General features: G+C 50.2%; 1 protein-coding gene and 1 long non-coding RNA gene across 3 annotated transcripts in view; one reads left to right on the top strand and one right to left on the bottom strand.

Annotated features, from left to right (window-relative positions):
• Positions 1–917: 917 nt before the first annotated feature.
• DLX6 (distal-less homeobox 6) lies at positions 918–6311 on the bottom strand. Its single transcript, XM_066239282.1, has 3 exons — positions 5535–6311; positions 4084–4277; positions 918–2183 (listed from the first exon to the last, which is right to left on the bottom strand). The coding sequence occupies exons 1-3, from the start codon at positions 5971–5973 to the stop codon at positions 1932–1934; spliced, it is 885 nt and encodes a 294-aa protein (XP_066095379.1). The 5' UTR covers positions 5974–6311; the 3' UTR covers positions 918–1931.
• A 1206-nt stretch (positions 6312–7517) lies between these two features.
• The window catches only part of LOC136310420 (uncharacterized), a 39825-nt gene continuing 35093 nt past the window's right edge, over positions 7518–12249 (top strand). For both annotated transcript variants that reach the window (XR_010726562.1, XR_010726561.1), the window contains exon 1: positions 7518–7775. This is a non-coding gene — a long non-coding RNA (uncharacterized lncRNA). The remainder of the gene's footprint in view (positions 7776–12249) is intronic.

Below are 12249 nucleotides of genomic sequence, written 5' to 3'. Positions count from 1 at the left end.
AGTAGGAAGGGGGAGAAAAGAAAAGAAAACATTTTTCCTAATGTAACAATGCGAATGCTAGAAAATGACAAGACTGATCGGTTTTAAACCATTCTGAAGACTGACTGAGCGTGGAAGTTGCTCAACAAAAAAAGGAACGGGTATATTGGTAAGTAGTCTTTGCTTTGTGTCTAATTATAGTGACTGTCCTTTTGCACGACTGTATGTCGCTGTCATTATATGGAGCACTCTGAGTATCTCTATTGACTTCTGATAAATGGCTCAGTGGTTTCAAGGTTCATAATTTGAAGGATGCCCAGGTCTGTAGCCATTAATTCTCGCAGTATGGGGCTTCCTGCTTGTATGACGAAAGGACTTTTCATTTCCATTATTCCTAAGCTTTCCACAAGATCGGAGAATGTATCTCATCCAGGAGTGTGCTTTTTCTTACCTAGCCAGCTTGCAAAGGGTTTTTTAAACATTAAGTAGTTGTAACTGTGCATTTACTTTCTGTTCTTTTATTATTTCCTCCTTTTTGGTGTTAAAAACTGATTCCAAAGAAAGAGAAATACAGCTGGATGACTAGCTGAGAAAAGGGAAAGGAGGACACTTAGTTGCAAACTACTGGGTGTCTAGAGGTTGTCACGGAATAGATCATTCTAATCTTTTAAAATGGAAGAAATTACAATAAAAAGATAACATAGAAAGGCAGCTGAGAAAACATCCATGGAAATGTGAAGTTACTTAGGACAAAGGCTAGTGCTGCAAACTGACATTTTTGCAGGCACTTGATATTTACATACAGTGCTTCACCATATTAGGAAGTGCGAATTCTTTTAAGAATGATAGAAAATATACTGGGAGGGAGGGAGGAGGAAGGTGATGAGGTAGGGACACGTAGAGAGAAATATACAGGACACTCCCAGCGTTTTGTGGCTTTTACTCCATATATGAAAGAAGACAAAAACATACAAAGTATATGTACAACTAAAATTCAACAATATATACAGAAATGTTTCTTGATATAAACGTCCCTATTAGCTTAGTGAATGCCACCAATTCACCTAGTAAAAATATCAAAGCAATAGAACCATGATTTTGGTTGTTTCCTCTGTCCTGATTCCAGTTCAGGGTTTGGGAGTGGGGCGGGGAAAGAGTGGTTTTGTTTTGTTTTGTTTTGAAATCATCATTCTTGCTCATTGCATTTTGATAAAACATGCAGCATTCCCTTTGTGGCAATGTTCTAATCTTACAGCCAATTTAATTCTTTTTCTTTAGAGAATGGCTGTTTGTGAGGGCTCTTCTTCTCCTCCTTCTCTTCTTCTTCTTCTTCTTCTTCTTCTTCTTCTTCTTCTCAGTCTGGGGTTGGTAAATAAAAACGTAGGAGTCTGAAATGCTTCTGTTTCATCATGTAATGCCTTAAGTTCATTAAACAAGTAAAAACGCTGCCATGTTTGTGCAGATTCTTCTGGTGGGGGGAAAATGTCTGTAAAAAAAAGTTGTTTTGATGGATACTCCCAAAGAGAAGAAAGAGGCTCAGAGCCTGGATCCCAAGGGGAAAGGGAACATATACTTACAGCGAGGGGCTTCAGGAGCGCTGACATGGTAACCAGCCTCTCCCTCTCCCGCCCTCCCTCTCTCTCCCTCGGACGCACCGTCAATTACTGAGGCTGCTCAAGGGAGAAGGCAGACGAGGATAGAACAGGAAAAAGGAAAAGAAAGGTGGGAAGGAAGGAAAGAAGGAAAGAGAGAGGACAAGGGAGGGAGGGATGGGAGAGAGAAACAGAGACAGGGGCCGGGGAGGAAGCACGCAGACGATCTCGCCAGACGTGAGAGTTCCCCCGAGCCCAAGCTTCGGCTCGGCTGGCCCGGGTTGGCAGCTGCAAGCAGGTTCCGGATCCTCCTCGCCTTGTTCAGACGTTTCCCTAGGGTGTCGGTTTCCCTCGGACAACTCACATCATTTGCGGTCTCTGCATCGTGTCCTGGTGTGGCGAGGAGTACCAGTGCGAATAGCCGGGCATGTAGCTGTTGGGGGGCATACTGACGCCCTTGGCCGAGGCCGAAACGTCCCACACTGGAGGCAGCGCCGGCGAGCGCGGCGACAGGGTCGCCGAGCCCGGGAGAGGGTCGCTCTCGTGCGGGTTACTGCCCTGCTTCAGCAGTTTCTTAAACTTAGAGCGTTTGTTCTGAAACCATATCTTGACCTGGAACAAAACGCAGCAGCAATCATTAGGCTGGAAAAACATCCACCCGACGCTTCAAGTTGAAGCTTTGGAAGCAATTATTTAAAAATAAATCAATAAGTAGTAGCAGTGTAGTAGTAGTGGTAGCAGCAGTAATGATACAACCCTGCAAATGCCAAGGCCTCAAGTCTCCGCCTTTCTCCACCTCTTTCTAGCCTCCTCTACCCCCACCCTACCTGCCCAGTTACTAGGTGTCTGGTCTAAATAACTAACTCTTCAGTTGGATGCAAACCTAAGTTTAAAACAACAGCATAAATAAGAATAAAATAAAAATGGAGGCGAATGAGGTAACTGGGTTCAAAGTCTAAAGAAGGATTTTTAAACAGAGAACATTTCTGATCGAAGTCACCTGAATGCACGTCTTCTAATAGTCTGTTTCTTTAAAAAAAATATTTACCAACCCCCGAAGTTGGCATCGCTATGCATGTCTGGTGAGCAAATGACTATGAACAGATTAAAGCCTGTCACTTAAAACCAAATGCCTTGAATATCCCTATGCATATATTGCATATGCCACAGGCTGTGTGCACGGGGCACCTTTCTCCCTACATAAACATATCCCCATAATCCTGCAGAGATTAGGGATTGTTCCTTCCTCATTCCCTACTTTGTATGTTGCTTAGTCAAATTGTGGTCAGCAATCATCACGATTGTTAGTGCGGTCACTTAAAGTCAAAGGGCCCCTGAAAATTAAATGGGAACCAGGAATCTCCTCACTTGAAGAAGGAAGCTCTATTGTGCAGCTTCCTTTACCTTTAAATTTCCTTAGTCATAGGAATCTGCTTTTCCAAGAGGAATACGAGTTACTGAGTAGCAGGAATCCCTTCGTTTCAAGTCCCAGATACTTCCAGTGGGAACGTGGCAAGGGAAAGCAGGCTGAACTGAAAAGAGCTTAGGAGCATGTGTTCTGAGGCACCACACAACGATTCCCCAGTGAGGCTCCTAAAACCTGAAGCCCCCTTGCTGAAGATCACCTACCTCATATGAGGCCTATCACCCCATGCAGCTAAGGTTAATCAACAGGGACAGAAACCACAGGTGACTGCAGCTTGGCTTTATGATCAGGGTCCTAATATACCTGCCTAAGCCCCTTCCTGTGAAGTCTGAAAGGCCCCATATGTCTTTCAAATTAGTAGGACAGCAGCACTTCAGCAACTGTACTTAACTGAGGCTTCACCTGCTATAATTTGGGGAGCATCTCTCTTTGATCTCCAGCTCTGCCATTGCTCCCAAGTCCTGTGCTCTAGGGAGGTACCTCAGCCTGCCCCAGCCATTCACCCAGGATGACTTAACCATTGAGCTGAGGGCAATCTTCAGGAAGAAACTCACCTCACCCATCCCAGGATGAATAGTGGTCACCTTGGTCCCTCTACTAAATCCTTTTGGAGCCTATGCCTATCACCCTGCTTCGTTTCACCTCATAATTCTTTCTTTCTATGTCAACAAGCAAAAAATTTTAATTCCCAGGACCTGCAAAATGATCATATATATATATATATATATATATATATATATATGTCTTATTCTGCCTCATGGCATTAACATTTTTTTCCTCTTTCTCTTAACATGTTCTGTTTTGAAATAGGACTCAAATAAATGATGAGCTTGGTCACCAAAGGACACTAGACTTGGGGTAGGGTCGCCGAGGGGTTGGGAAGATGTGCAAATCCAATCCAGTATTCAATACCAGGTCATTTATTCCAAACTGTTGTCCTGGGAAAGTGCGGAACTGGAGCAAAGGCATTTGTCATTAATCTTCCATCCTTGGTTGACTAGGCCAAGAATTCCTCCCGATGTGCTCCCTGCCCGATCTGCAAGCGGGGTCAGCATTTCAGGACTATTCGGGCTTCTCGGGAATTACCTGTGTTTGTGTCAGTCCTAAGGAAGCTGCCAGTTCAGCTCTCTCGGGAAGGGCCAGGTACTGAGTCTGCTGAAAGCGATGATTTAAAGCCTGGAGCTGCAGGCTGGAGTAAATGGTCCGAGGCTTCCGAATCTTTTTTCCTTTTCCATTGAATCTGATTTCTCCGTTTTCAATCACTGTGGTTTTTTGTTGATCTGCAAGCAAAGGATACAGAGGAGCGGTCACTCGTGAGGCTGCAGTCTCCCTGAGCATGGCCTGCCTGCGCAGGGTCTCCCCAAAGACCAATAAGGGTTTACTCGAAGCGTTCCTCTGCCACCCTGACCTCTCGGGGTTCACGATGCCCAGGTGCTCCCAGCCGTTGCAAAAGCTTTCCCCCGCCCCTGACTCTGGCACTAACACTGCCCGGTGGCTGAACCGAGGCAGTGCCCTCGGCAAACAGTCTCGCTTTACGGAAGAGACGCCGCCGCCGGCCGCTCGCTGGGACGCGCGGCGCCGTGGGGCGCTGCTTCCTCGGTGGTGCCCGGTCCCCGTACTGGCTGCACAGTGCTTTAAGCTGCGCTTGAGCCACCCTGGTGTTTATGCGGCCAGTTGACTTGGTGTCACTAGCTCCAAGCCTGGTACATCAAAATCCCTTGGTGTCCGAAATAATTTTGCTGAAAAGAACCCAAACCCCAAACAAAACACAACCAGACACTCAGACCAGCTCCAAGCAGGCCTCGCCTCGCACGGCAACTTTGTTTCCCTGACGGGTGCTGAGAACCATCCGCCTGAGGCCCTCTGTTTCGCCTCCACGAACAAAGAAGCAGCCAACAGTGTATCGAAAACCCAGAGGGAGGGGGCCCGGTCAGGGGAAGGTGTGGGGGTGGGGTGGAGGACACCTCAAAGCCCGCGGGAAAGAGCCCAACTGTCACCAGCTTAATCAGAGCCAGAGGCCATGCCACCTTCCCTCCGGGTCACCGAAGCGCACCGGGCGACCCATGCAAAGTAGGCCACTAGCTGCCCAGATTGGACTGGAGAGTAACACATTCTCCCTAGTTCGGGGCCAGAAATGTCCCCCGTCCTGCCATACCCCGGTCACAACCTAGAGGGGTGCAGGGAGGCAAAGGGAGCAGAGACTCGGCGGGCTGGAGAGCGCAAGGAGGGCCAACTCTTGGAGCGGAGCCTGCGCGGAGCAGGAGGCGCGGCCCCCGCGGCTCGCAAGAAACCGGGGAGCAAGGCAGGCCGAGGGGCCGGGAAGCCGAGGGTCCGCGGCGGCACGAAGGGGCCCGGCTGGGCGAGGCCCGCGGGCAGGCGCCAGGAGAGCGGGCGCGCCCGAGGCCTGGCCGGGGGCGCGCCGGGCCGCCGGCGGGAGGGGGCGGCGGAGGCCCGGGGGGTTGAGGAAGTGCGCGGGGCGGGCGGGGTGGGGGGCAGCCAGGAGGCGGGAGAAGCGAGCCGCCCCGGCGGCCTCTCACCTGTGTCGTCCCCACGCGTCTGGGCGGCTGCGCTGCTGTTGTGGTAGGACTGGAGGTAAGGGCTGTGCTGCGAGTGGCTCATGTAGGGGTAGGCGGCGAGCGAGCGGTGGTTGTAGGAGTTGCCGCCGCCCGACGCGTAGGGCGAGCCGTGGTGGTGGTGCTGGTGGTGGTGGTGATGCGAGCCGGCCGCCGCCGCCGCCGCCGCCGAGTGCAGGCAGTGCAGAGGGTAGTGCGCGCCTGCCATGGCCGGGGAGCTCTGCTGCGAGTGCGGCGGCGGCGGCGGCGGCGGCTGCTGCTGCTGCTGCTGCTGCTGCTGTTGTTGTTGCTGCTGCTGCTGTTGCTGCTGCTGCTGCTGCTGCTGTTGCCCGAACTCCATGAAGGCAGATTTGGACGAGTCCTGGCCTTCCAAGCCGTCAGCCATCGTAGTCATGGTCATCATCAAAACTTTGGGGGCTGGAGAAAGCCTTCTCCCGGGTTTCCTCCACCCTCCCCCCACTTGGCTCGCGCCGCTCTCCCCTCTGCAGCCACCTTAGCTCTTGGGATCCTTGCAAAAAAAAAATAATAATAATAATAAAAAATTAAAAAGAAAAAAAGAGAGGGCGGAGGTAGTTCTCCCTCTCCTTCGCTCTTCTCTAATATATATATATATATATTTAATATAAAGAGATATAGTGAGCGGGGGCCTTGTTAACTCAAGGAGAGGAGGAAGGGGGAGGGATGGGAGAGGAGAGGGGGAGGGGGATCTGCTCTCCCCCCTCCTTCGGTTCCCCCCTTGGATTTTTTGGGGGCTGGTGCAGTTTAAGGCAGAGATTTTAAGGTGGATTCTGCGAAAGTTGCGCGTCTGCTTTCAGACTTGATGCAGACGCCACGAGTCGAATGGTTTGTCTCCAAAGGGCAGCGCCTTCCCATTGGTCAGTCGCCCCCTGACGTCACAGGCGCACGGCTTCTACTGGTGTTTGCGCCGCTCGCCGAGTTGTTCGCCTGCCTCCAGCAACTCCAATCCCAGCCCCGAGCTGCAGCCGGGGGCCGCGCGCTCCGCACGCAGGGCCACCGCGGAGGGGGGTGCCTCCGCCCGGCGGGCCTCCTGCCGCGGCTCGCGCCCCCCAAACCCCGAGCCTCAGTTCCCAGTACCGCAAACGGCCTGCCTGGGGGCTGCTCCCTCTCGGTCCCCTCGCACCCTAGCGGGCTGCCTGTGCTCAGAAGCAGTGCACTGTGTATTTAAAGCTAGCCCCCCCTTCCTTGACCTCCCCCTCAGTCCACTACGGTCCCACGGGAGCGTCCTGTCACCGTGGATCTTTTAGACGTACTTTATTGAAATCATAGAGGGAAGAACCCCCCACACCTGGGCCCTACCCCATGGGGGGGGTAAAGGAAAAGAAAAATCAAACCCTGTTCTGATGAGGTTTCTGCCGTTTCAGGCCTTATATTAAACATAAAGGGGGAGAATACCGCCCCCCCCCAACGCAGCAGCTTGTTCTGAAAGTGAATCATTGGAGGACTGACAGTAATGCATTTTTTCCTATTGAAAACAGAAGCTACTGTAATGCTTTCAAATATATGCAAATGATACATGCGGTTAGTGGTTTGGCAAATCTTGATTACAATATAAACTACCCAAGTAAAAGTGCCTTCGTCCTAAATTTGTCTCTCGATTACAATTTCAATTGATTTTATTTTATTGTCAACATTGTTAATGATAAAAATAGAGTCGTTTTACAGTTATTTTTACTTTCTGGAAGGAGGCAATTAGAGTTCTAATCAGGAATACACAAAAATCTCCCATGATTAACTGCAGTACTTTGTTCAAATTGCTGCTATAAAATTCAGAACAATTTGCCTGTAATGATTATGGACTGGGTTTATTTTGGGAGGTGGAATAAAAGTGGATATAGCATAAATTATCCTCTAATTATACACCAGTGTCGCCTCAATTATCCTCTTATCAAAATGGTTGTCTAACTGCCGCATTTAGTTTCAATTCTCTCCTTTTTTTCTATAAAAAGAACTTCATACCTTGTTATTATTAATCCATTTATTATTTGCAAGGGGATTTATATCCGCACATCCAGGTGGTAGAACCACTTCTCTCTCAAAGATGGACTGGGGAAAGACATTGAGTTCGGAGCAGCTCAGGGCTGCGCGGATCTAGCCTTTCCCCTTCTAGTCCTCAGACCCGCGCAGGTCCAGGCAGCCGAGCGGAGACAGCGGAGTCCTGGAGCGCAGCTCGTGCCGGAAAACCAGGTAGGACAGCGGGCCCGGGGGCCGGGCGCCAAGGCGCGCAGGTCGGGCCGCGCCCGGGGCCGGACCCCGGCGCTTCGGAGAGGCGCCGGCGTCCGCCCTGCCAGGAGATCTGGGTGGGCAAGACCTGCAGACCCCCACGGGCTCAACGCCAGCTTTCGGTCTGCGAACAGACCGAAGCAGCGAGTCTCTGGCCACACGCAGAAATGTGTGATCTAGTCACTCCACGTCAACAGCCCACAGGTTGCGGGTACGAATCTGGGTCTTTTTTGTGAAAACTACTGTGGGCTTTTTTTGCACTCTGTTTGCTTGAGCTCCTTACGTTGTGTGATACCGGGAAGCCGAGAAATGGGTAGTTCGGTGCTGCGGCTGTCCCTGCGACTCCACGAGAGGCGGCTGCGGAGTCAGCAGCCCGACTCTGTTTACGTGCGGAGCTCGGCGACAGCGGTTTATGCTAATTGATTTTATTCAGCTTTCAACCCGGGACCCCCGGGCTTCGCCGGGCTGTTTTCTTTCTGTCTGTCTGTCTTTCTTTCCTTCCTTCTTCGGTTTTCTCAGGTGTCTCGAGGCGTGCTGCCGTAGGGTTCCCAGGTCTCCTCTCCTCTGCCCCCTCCCTTTCCTAGCCCGCCGCGCTTAACTTCTTGAGCCTCGGGAGCCGGTTCAGTAACTCTGAATTCATTTTTAAGTGGCCTGCCTTGTTTCCCTCTTTTTAACAAGAGGTACACTACACTTTAACACGCGAACCAGTAACCCGATCCATGCGTTTACAAATCGTCAGTGAATTAAAACAACAACAACAAAAAAAAAAGCTTCAAGGAAAATGAAAGGTGGCCTGGATCAGGGGGAGATGTGTGCAGGGCGTGTGCGTGTGTGTGTGTGCGTGTGTGTGTGTGTGTGTGTGTGTGTGTGTGTGCAGGGGGACAGAAGGGGAGATCAGAGAGAGAAAAGGTCTCCCCTCCCCTGGAGTGCTCCAGGTACACCCGGGCTGCGCGCCGAGCTTGTTTGTAAAGTCCTCAAAGCCAGCAGGGAGACGTGGCAGTTTTATTGCTTTATACCCTGCAGCTTGCTGTTAACACGGCGAAGGCGGTTCCCCCCGTGCGCGTCGATGTTTCCGTCTTTCTGCTCGCAGGTGCTTTCCTCTCTGGCTTCGCCCGACTCCGGTCGCCACCCGAGCGGGGCCGGTCGTCACCGGGCCGGGACACTTTCCCGCACCCAGCACCAGATCCAGAGCAGCAGTCTCTGTTTGCAGCTTTTATTTCTTCTTGTTTGCTTAATGCCCCAGAAAGACTTGAGGACTGGAATTGCCCGGGCTGTAGCTGCAGGGCTGTCTTCCCTCCCCCATTTAAATAGAGGATAAAATTCCACTATTGTGTTCAAGAGGAGCAAGCGTGCAGCTGCACCGAGATAGCAGTTGTATGTAGCATACGATAGTTAATAAAGGTCCTGCTGAGACCTGCTGAGCGACCCAGATTGAGCTCAGACAGACAGTCAGGGGCCGGGCAGTGGGGCAAGCGAGGGGTCCCTCCCGGCTTGATACAGGTAGGTCTCAGTGTGCGCTTGCTGGATAGAATCCAAACTGCAGGCTGGATCATCCGGCTCTCCGGCTAGTCCCGGGAATAGCTAGTCTAGCAAGCCTGGGAGCCAGTCTGGCCCCACACAGTGCGCCGAAGTGGCGCGCTGTTATTGTCAGCCACGTGTGGCCTCTGCCACCAGCCTGGGCGCAAAGAGTTCGGTGCGCCGTGGTTGTTTGTGTCAGGGGCCGCTCCCTACGGTTATTTCTTTCCAATTGATCCCGGCCGGCACCTCAGCTTCCGAGCCCGCCGCTCAGGGTCTTGGGCTGCGGTAACGAGCCGAGGCTAGGCGGCTGGAGTCATCCCTGGTTCGTTCTAGTCCAGCCCGCGCCTCCAGCCCTTCTGCGGGAGGCGAGAACTCTTGGATTCATCAGGGCCTCGGGGCGAAAGCACACACCCCAGGGGCTCCAGGCCCCTAAATCCTTCTCCCCGCTACTCTTCCCCTGGCTTTTATTACTTTGTCTTGCCCTCTAGGTTACCCGGGCCAACCCTGGGGGTAGGGGTGGAAAGAGGAGGGCAGATGAAGCCTCCAAGTCTTTATCATTCAAAATAGAAGCAATCTGGAGGACTCGGAGGCCTAAGGCTCTTTTAGGGCTTGTAGTAGGTGAGGTTTGTTCATGAAGAAGCTTTCAGAAGCAGGATTTGAGGCCTAAACTGTTTTTTTGCTTTTTAAGGTGTTGAGGTGTTGGGGCTTGTATTTGGCTGCCAAAGTTATTTAGAGAGAAATCTTTACTGATTGCCAACACGAGATTGGGTGTGTCAGTGCGCCAAGCCCACTGCACAGGAATGGGCTCTTTGGGTGGGAAAACCCACTACTGTTCTAGCTCTGGCTGGGTGCTTGCAAGGCACTCTAGGTCAGGGAATGCGCTGGTGACCCACAATGATTGCAGCTTCCTGGGGCTGTAGAAGCACATTTAAGCTGGCAGAGCCTAACTGGGTTTGGTTGCTAAGTTGGGCTCAGTTATCATGTTAATTCTAAAGAAATTAGACCTGGATAAATAGCCTTTGAATTCAAAGAAATAACTCAGTATTGATTTACATAGCCATGCTGAAAACCCCCTTCTCAACAGGAGACATTGGTAGAAAAAAATTCCTACTAGTATTTTCTCCATTCATTGTAAAATTCTGTTTACATACGTGTGTGTGTGTGTGTGTGTGTGTGTGTATGTGTGTGTGGAAAGGGTGCTTGATATCCTGGAAACACGTGAGGGAGCTGACATGAGAGTGTTTTCTTTGCCTTAGCTCAGGCTAGTGAGAGTATCATTGGAGTAGCCAAGAAAGCATCATTTCCTCTAGTGACAAAACTATAGTGCTCATGTTAAGACACTCTCCTCCCAGGCTTCCCAAAATCCAGCTAAAATGTGGGCTCTGTTTACTCCATACCCAGATAGGGGCTCACTGAAGTCTGGGGACAACAACTTCTTCATCTCTCCCAGTCTAATGTCCCAAGTACAGGAAATCCCCAACATGCATGGCCTGGCCCACTCGGGCCAGTGACATTCACTGTGGGCCTCACAGACATTTTCTAGACTATCCAACTTGGAGAATATTAACAAAACACAGTTCAAACTAGAGGCTCCTGTTTAGGTCTTTTCAAACCTGAAGTCCTCAAAGTCATCAGCATACACAAATGTTCTTCTTTCTCAGTGTAGGGGGAAAAAAAACTCAACAATGTTTAAACACTTAGATTAAAACAAGATAAATGGTGATGTTTGTCTTTTTAATCTGCTGGATAAACCTAGGTTGAGCCCCCCCCCCCATATTTGCCCTCTGGCAGGACAAAGGGAGAAGGGAGAGAAGGGGTGTTAGAAGTCAGTTTTAATCAAGCCAGTCTTTGGAAACCAGGGCTGCCTGACCATTGCAAACTAAACGCAGCCCTAGAGAGGCAGGGAGCAGGCATCAACAGGAAACAGTGGACTATTTTTAGGCATAATAAGGAGTTAATATAGCTGGTCAAGCCTCTTCCTAAATGCCTCCAAGCATCCTCTCTTTTAATTCCTCCATCCCTTCATCAGCAGCAACAATAACAGTCACAGCAAATGCCTCAACGTTAAGGAGAGCCAGGCTTAGGAACGGCACTTCAGAAAAACCTGGGATGGAAACCATCCTCTGGTTATCAAGTGAGCTCACGGATGGTTCTCTTGTTACAATAGAAAACGTAACGTAAACCATTTTTCATCAGAGAGAGACTTGTTCTGTACCTGAAGACCTTTGTGATATAACTGTTCTTGTGATTTTCATATTCATACCTGTTCACCGGCACTTTTTATCACCTTTATTTTGTAATATCCTAATGTACACGGTAAAGTAATTTCTTAGGTTTTTAGCAACACTTTCCTTAGAGCGTAACCAATTTGAGAACCCTAGAAAAATGTGGAATTTTTTTTTAATTCTCCCACAGTGCCCTTTCTCTTTTCCTCTATTCAGAAAAAAATCTTTTTTAAAAAAATTCTGAGAGAAAGTCCCTCATCCTACCCAAGGTGAAAAAAGAATATGTTTCTGTAGGCTTCACTAATTTTGTGCAGAAGGCACAATGCCCCCCCCCCTCCCCCAGTCGAGTGAGGCCCCTGCCCCACAGAGCTGGAAGGCTTTGCTTCTTTAAATGCGTACTGCTGTGTCTGCTTGGACACATATTTGGGTTCATATGTAGGTTCATGATCTTTCTTCCCGTAGGCTTTGTGGAGAGGGAGCAGAGTGGAAAGGCAGCGCATGTGGAGTGAAAGGGAGTTAGAACAACGATGATAGGATGAACAGGGAGGATGACTGAATCCGCTCCATTTTGAAAGTACCTCTGTCCAAGTTTGCTTCTCTATCCTGTTTGCTAGGGACTACTGCCCCACAAGGTTAGTTGCACAACTAAGAAACAAAACTAAGGCTAATAATAGGAGCCCTGCTTGCCAGCAGGA

The sequence above is a fragment of the Saccopteryx bilineata genome, chromosome 7 (genome assembly GCF_036850765.1).
Source record: "Saccopteryx bilineata isolate mSacBil1 chromosome 7, mSacBil1_pri_phased_curated, whole genome shotgun sequence".
Classification (NCBI taxonomy): Eukaryota; Metazoa; Chordata; class Mammalia; order Chiroptera; family Emballonuridae; genus Saccopteryx; species Saccopteryx bilineata.
This window is presented reverse-complemented; position numbering and strand designations above follow the sequence as displayed.

Bases quoted from the DNA above. Each gene is read 5' to 3' on its own strand.
- DLX6 (XM_066239282.1), bottom strand. From the start codon at position 5,973: ATGATGACCATGACTACGATGGCTGACGGCTTGGAAGGCCAGGACTCG. The intron at 4,278-5,534 runs GTGAGAGGCCGC...CTTTGCTTGCAG, and splicing joins GACGCGTGGGGACGACACAG to ATCAACAAAAAACCACAGTG. The intron at 2,184-4,083 runs GTAATTCCCGAG...GTTTTGTTCCAG, and splicing joins TAGGACTGACACAAACACAG to GTCAAGATATGGTTTCAGAA.